The sequence below is a fragment of the Argentina silus genome (assembly GCF_951799395.1).
Source record: "Argentina silus genome assembly, chromosome: 4".
NCBI classification, from domain to species: domain Eukaryota; kingdom Metazoa; phylum Chordata; class Actinopteri; order Argentiniformes; family Argentinidae; genus Argentina; species Argentina silus.
This window is the reverse complement of record NC_139658.1, coordinates 3715796-3723295: the sequence shown is the minus strand read 5'-3', so window position 1 is coordinate 3723295 and position 7500 is coordinate 3715796. Positions and strand designations below refer to the sequence as shown.

The window sequence follows — 7500 nt, the reverse complement described above, 5'->3', positions numbered from 1 at the left end:
GGAAACTAATCTCTGAAATAAACACCCGCCAGTATAAGCTGTGCTATTTGTGAGTATCATGGCAACTGTCAATCAAATGCCAATCAGCGTGTGTGTGTGTGTGTGTGTGTGTGTGTGTGTGTGTGTGTGTGTGTTTGGTGGAGGGGGGAGGGGCTTTTTAGGGATGTGGCACACTCAGACCAGGGTTGAACAGCAGTGTGCAGCTGATGATGACTTACATACATAGCAATTAACACAGTTACACAGTTACCACAGTTACGGTGTGGGTAACCACTGTGAGGGTAGATTCACAACAAACAAGAATACATGAATTTAATTAGTAGTTCATTTAAAACCCTAACCCAAACCCAATCTCCCACACATTTTCTTTTCTGCTGTTTAGGCTTGACTTTTTTTGTAAACTATTTTATTGTTGACATACTCATTTTGTTGCATTATCTGTTGTTGCTTGCGTGCATGAAGCTATAAAAACAATACCTACAGTAATGTACTCAATAAATATACCAATCAGTTCTTTCTTCTAACAAACCCATCACAGGGAAACCCATCACAAACAAAGGGGTCTTATCAAGGAAGTAAAGTGGACTGAAGTGTATTTGCCCTACATATTCAAATCACTAATATGTTGTTATTTCTAAGGCATAATGGCAAATCTAAAAGAGCGAATACATTTGAGTTCACCATAGAATCCACATGGATGGGCCACTCAAACACACTTGTGGTGAATACTTACACGAGACTTAACATAACCAAAACAGAAGAGGCAAGAAAAAGAAAACAAATGGAGCAATTATACATATACTGTACATGCACATGCAATGAATTGAATGTTCTCTCTTCTACACACACACACACACACACACACACACACACACACACACACACACACACACACACACACAAATCATCTGAATATGTGTTTCATCTCTTTGTCATGAAGAAAGGTGTCCTTTTTCTCTCTCCCAGACAAACAAAAAAACAAAAACAAACACACACACACACACACACACACACACACACACACACACACACACACACACACACACACACACACACACACACACACACACACACACACACACACACACACACACACACACACACACACACACACTAGCAGGAGCAGTCTATTGACCGGTATTTGTCACTTGCTGTATGTCTAGCTGGGAGCAAATGAGAGGCTTCGCTCCGTGGGCTCTTCTAGCTGCGAGTGCTAGGCCAGCCAGGCAGGCAGGCAGGCAGGCAGGCAGGCAGGCAGGCAGGCAGGCAGGCAGGCAGCGTTCAATCCAGTCTGTCAATCCCCTGTCAACTCTTAGCTCTGAGACATATCATCCCAAACACGCAGGAGACAGCTCTATGCTCCAAATGAGGACGGCCAGAAAATGGCTGCTACTACAGTACAGCTCCTGACAAAGCGCTTGTTTAGTAGTCCTTTGTCAGCTAGAAGAAGATACGTAAGATAACACTCTTCTGATCCACAGATACACTTTTGACAGTATTAAAACGACCATGTTTTTTACAGTGAGTTGGCTCTGACTGGGACACCAACTCATGCTGGAGAACCGTGGTTATTCAGTAATTATATTTTTCAGTCATTTTTTTGTCCTTACCTGCACCAATACAAAGAACCTCTTCTTCCATCTCTTCCACACATTTTTACCTATAGTCCATAAATACCTTAGTAAACAAGAAAACAAAAAACAATATGTTAGTAACAGGCTGCGTGGAGTAGGGTTTAAGGCCCAAAAGTGGGACTGCATTAAAGTACAATTTAATGTGTTACATTTACTAAAGCGGTACATTATTTTTTTTTTATATCTTTGGCAAATGTCAAACAATAGAGAAACGGAGCGGTGTATGTTACAGTAAAAGGGCACTTCTGACCTCTTGTGGTACAATCATGTAACTGACACATTTAACCACATGTAACAAGGTATAGTAGCTAAATGCTACCCATCAAGTTTGTGCAAGGTTTTGTTTTCTGATGAATATAGCCTTGAAATATATACATTTTATCTGAGGTTGGTTAAATATTTCCCTATACACAGGACAGCAGCTACAGTAGCCTATATGCCGATAGAGGATGCTACAGCAGTTATTGTAGATGCAGAGTGTGTATTGTGAGTATCTTGATGTGTTGTGTTGAGTATCTTCTTGTGTTGTATCGGCTCCCGAGGCTGAAGGAGAAGAAGAGGGCTTTGGAAAAGAACATTTGAAGGGTGAAGACCCCAACTCTGCCTGCCTCTGCCCTTGTGACCCCCCTGGTCTGGTTAGGGGCACCCTGGCATGCCTCTCTATGCCCGGCTTTCCCCCTGGTAGGTTTACAGGGCATCAGGGCCTGTCGCTCTGAATAAACTAGTCCCCAAGGAGCAGTGGGCATAGGGGCAGCCAAGAGCCTGCCAGCCTGCCAGGCAGAGGTTGGTACAGGCAGCATACGGCCCAAATACAGGCATCTGTAGGGCCACCCCATTGGCATATCAGGACCCAAAGGGTTAGATGAAACATATGGAAGAGAGTGAGTGAGGGAGACAGGCAAGGCTCCTCAGAAGCAAGATAGAGGGCAATGCTTAGGCTTTCACTGCTCAGAAATACAGACACACACGCACACACACACACACACACACACACACACACACACACACACGGCCGAGGAGGCTGTAGAGGGGAAAGAGGGCAGTGTGATGTTAACATGTCCTTATGTCTATGAGTTGGCGCTGTCAGATCACTGCTATCACTAGCCATCAGCCTAATGACAATCATTATGTGCTATTTGATCCAGGGAGAAGGCAGTGTTACTACCAAGTAGTTTCAATGTATACCCAGGCAGTATACGCCAGGCAGTTTATACCCACTCAAAACATAGTTCTTGATATTCAACTTGATGTGTTGCTGGGGTGCAGGAAGTGAAATACTACAATAAAGGACTTTCTAGAGTCATTTTTGTCCACATGACTTGAACAAGATAAGGATGCCATGTGAATACAGTGGACAGGAACACATTAGAAATGTGAGAAAATGTAGAGATTCCAGATGGCATAGTGGAAAACTTACTATCAATGTAAACTGTGCATGGACAGTCTGCAATGAGGGGTTATCTGCTCTCACCGATGGTATACTGTAAGCCAAAGTCTAATAGCAGTATGTCTTGCGCAGTTATGATTTAAAACCACTAGAGGGCGGCACATTGTTATCTTTTTCTTAAAGTACTTGGTTCTGCTCCAATATTCACACGAGCACACCACACAGAATGAGACAATGTATAGGCCATGCATTCTAAGTGGTAGTCTGTGTAGCGTGGATAAACATACATGTAGCCCTTGTGTTTCATCCTCGGGGCTTCAAGTCCAGTAGAACTAACTTACCCACAGTGCTTCATGTTCTGAGGCTTGTCCATGCGGATGGCCAGTTTGATCTTGAGGTCACTGTCAGGGCAGCCTTTAGACACGGTCATCTTGTGGAGCTCTGACTGTTTGGGGCTGTTGGGAGTCGGGTGTAACACAACCTGGGAACACAGGGAGAGAAAAGCTGCTGGGTCTGAAGAGAGAACGTGAACATGAACAATATGCACCTGTGAACTGTAATTAAGGACATACAGGGCAACAAGGTACATAGACATGTAAAGTGCCTTAAGTACTTGGAAAAGTGCTAAAGGATCCCAATTCACTACCCTAACACTGAATGTCAGAAGGAGTGTGCTGGACTCTCTACATTGGGCAGTGTGTAGGATTCATGTCTCTGGATGTGTGAGGTCTCACCCGTCCCAGTTCCTTGTCCTCCAGGGCCAACACTCCTGTACTCTCAGTGAACAGCTTCACCTTCACCGCAGGCAAGGGGTGTGTAGTGGTGAAGTCCCCTTGGGTACCCCAGCTGAAACACACACACACACACACACACACACACACACACATACACACACACACACACACACACACACACACACACACACACACACACACACACACACACACACACACACACACACACACAAAGGGAACAGGGGAGAGTGATTGGTTAATGCATTTACTCCAAATGTATTATTTCCCTATTATTACCGAGGGTAAAATAAATTGCCTGTCATGTGCCAAGACAAACTCGTCCTCCGTCCTGTATTTGTGTGTGTGTGTGTGTGTGTGTGTGTGTATGTGTGTGTGTGTGTGTGTGCGCGTATGTGTGTGTGTGTGTGTGGTGTGTGTGTGCGCGTATGTGTGTGTGTGTGTGTGTGTGTGTGTGGTGTGTGTGTGTGTGTATGTGTGTGTGTGTGTGTGCGTGCACGTGTCCCTGCGCACGCGCGCGTGTGTGTGTGTGCTCACAGTCGTGTCAAAACCCAGGTGTATTCTGGACAATCCCATTCTCAGTGAGTGATAGGTGGCACGGGGCAGCTTGACAGCTTGACAACACATCAGCTATGTCATAATTCCATCAGCATGCCAGTGATTGCCTGTGGGAGACTCTTCAACCATGTGTGAACCATGTGTGAGCTGTGCCGTGTCTCCCCGATATGGATTCTCTCTCAGTAATGTGCTGTAACACCTTTATATGTGGTCTACACTCTGTGAATCACTCTAGCGATCTCCCTATCGTGAGGTACTTGACACTTCCACAGACTTCCAGCGAGGCTCATCTGTGGTGAATTCCCCACACATGATATATCTATTATGGGGATCTTCCCGTAACCTGTACAGAGTGTAGTCTTTTGCTCAGTCTAAGTGAAATGGAATTCCCTCCATATGTTGCACGAGGGTACATTCAGATGTAGATGAAGAAGAGAGGTGAAAGGGGGAGTTTTAGTCTAAGTTTTAGTGCTGCTACTTTAGACAGTTTTAGTCTAAAGTAGCAGACCTGAAAATTAACCCCCCCCCACCTGTAGGCAATGAGTGGTCCAGGGATGACGCGTGTGCACGCACGCACGCACGCGGGCTGTTGAGGTAGTGCTTTCTCATGACAGTTAGTAGTTAATCTTGTTGGGTTGTTCTCTGTCTGTATTGCCTGACAGCCCTAGCCAGCACTGTGAAATGTTGCTGATGAAAAATCATGTTGGTGCTGGGTGTGTTCTGAATACTAAGACAGGCCCGCCACAGAGAACGACAGAGGAGGAGATCAGATCACAGAGGACGGAGAGTGTTACATATTTTCACATTCTGCATTGTAAACACATACTGTACAACTTCCCCTCAAAGAGGAAGATGGCTTTACTGTCTATGGTCAGTCCTGGAGCAGGGAGGGGTTAAATGCCTTGCTCAAGGACACATAGGCAGTGGTAGGCAACTTGGATGTGATGTCAGCAACCCTCCAATTGCAGGCTCACAAGCAGCTCAACCTTCTGGTTATTGGTTGCCTCTCTAACCTCCAGGCTACCTGGCGCCCCCCCCCAAATCACACACGTCATGCTTTGTGACACGGTGCATTATCATGCTGGAAGTAGCCATTAGAAGATGGGTCAATTGTGTCCATGAAGGGATGCACATGGTCAGCAACAATATTCAAATAGGCTGTGGCATTCAAGTGATGATTGATTGGTATTAACAGGCCCAAAAAGTGTGTCCAACACCATTACACCCTGTCCACCATGAGAAGGTGTACAGGTGTTCCGAATAAAGTGTTCTGTGAGTGAATGTAGCTTTCAAGCAACATGAGCCCCATCTCTCCAGCCCTAGCAGCTACAGTTGGCAGGGAACCATAAGTGACATGTTGTTACTGTGTCTCTGAATCATTATCCCTCTGAGCCATTTGTCATCATTTGGGCAGCAGTACAGTGTGTACTTTTCGAAGGGCTTATGCATTGACTCTAGACACACAACACACACACATGCACACACACACGCACACGCATGCGCGCGCGCACACACACACACACACACACACACACACACACACACACACACACACAGACACACACACACACACACACACACACACACACACACACACACACACACACACACAGAATCCACTGACTCATATTTAGCAAGTGTCATGTCTACACATTGCAAATCTAACCAACAGCTCACTGATGACCCTAGCATGTGAGTCATTGAGAAAAGCCCACTCATACTGTATGAGTCAAGGCAGACAGTTTGTCTGGCACCGGTGGAATACAGGTTTGTAACCATGTCTTACTCTCTCCCTGTTATTATGCTACGTGTGTGTGTATGCGCATCCATCCATCCATGCATGTGTGTGTGGGTGTGCATTTGTGCATGCATGCGTGTGTGTGTGTGTGTGTGTGTGTGTGTGTGTGTGTGTGTGTGTGTGTGTGTGTGTGTGCGTGCGTGCATGTGTGTGTGGGTGTCCATTTGTGCATACATGTGTGTGTGTGTGTGTGTGTGTGTGTGTGTGTGTGTGTGTGTGTGTGTGTGTGCGTGGGTGCGTGCGTGCATGTGTGCGTGTGTGTGTGTGTGTGTGTGTGTGCGTGCGTGTGTGTGTGTGTGTGCGTGCGTGTGTGTGTGTGTGTGCCTGGGTGCGTGCGTGCGTGTGTGAGTGGATGCTTCCTGTCATAATGAGAGCATATGTGAAGGAATTAATGCATATTAAGTCAAGTCAAAACAAACATGTTGAATAAACCCCAGATGTTTCGGAATGTGCCTAGTATTTACAGGCAAATGCTTGTCTGTGTACATATTGTTTTACTCAAGTGTGCTCAAGATTGTGTTCCAGATTCCACCTATAGATGGCAGTATAAGAGCTTCCATGAGCCAAGTATGGATATTATTGGAGAGATAGAATATCTATAACAGAATGCCTTCATTGTTATCAGGTCATCAGTATGAACATTACATTTGAAATGTGGCTGCATGTTGAAGTCTAGGTTTGGTCTTTCTATGATATATTTCACTGAGCAGTGTAACAATACAGAGTTCACAAACACAGTGATCAAGACAATGACATACTGTAATACATATTATTTAAATGACTGGCATATTGCAGCACCTGGGCACTGACCCTCAGTTAAAAAAAAGTAATAATTACAGCTAAACAATACATACACATTAGTCTGAAATAACATACAGATGTCTGATCATTTTCATAAAGAATGGCTGATATACAGTCAGAGGAATACTGAAACAAAATGAGTCTATTAGTCCTTATTAGAGAGGGTGAAACTTGCAGAGGTGGGGAGGTCAGGGACTACATGTACCAGTGCATGTAACTCCCCCCATAACAAATGCCTGAGATGTATCACTCTCATCTCAAACTGCTGGTGGTGCTCTGAGCTGTGTGTGTGTGTGTGTGTGTGTGTGTGTGTGTGTGTGTGTGTGTGTGTGTGTGTGTGTGTGTGTGTGTGTGTGTGTGTGTGTGTGCGTGTGTGTGTGCATGTGTGTGTGTGGGGGGGGGGGAGGGTGAGCCTCAGTAGCCATGGGCACAGGCCTGAGGCATTCCTATGGGACTTAGATTTTGCATTCAGCTCAGCCCAGCTTAGCCCAGCCACATGTGGCGCGCACACACACACACACACACACACACACACACACACACACACAACACCGCAGATTGCTTCCAGCC

The 7500-nt window shown here is 45.5% G+C and overlaps 1 protein-coding gene across 5 annotated transcripts in view; it reads right to left on the bottom strand.

The window, feature by feature from the left end:
• The window catches only part of cadpsa (Ca2+-dependent activator protein for secretion a), a gene marked incomplete at both ends in the record, with an annotated part of 89581 nt that overhangs the window by 47566 nt on the left and 34515 nt on the right, over positions 1–7500 (bottom strand). For all 5 annotated transcript variants that reach the window (XM_083667507.1, XM_083667504.1, XM_083667503.1 and 2 more), the window contains 3 exons: positions 1611–1677; positions 3363–3502; positions 3756–3867. In XM_083667507.1, coding sequence (XP_083523633.1) covers positions 1611–1677; positions 3363–3502; positions 3756–3867 — 319 coding nt within the window. The remainder of the gene's footprint in view (positions 1–1610; positions 1678–3362; positions 3503–3755; positions 3868–7500) is intronic.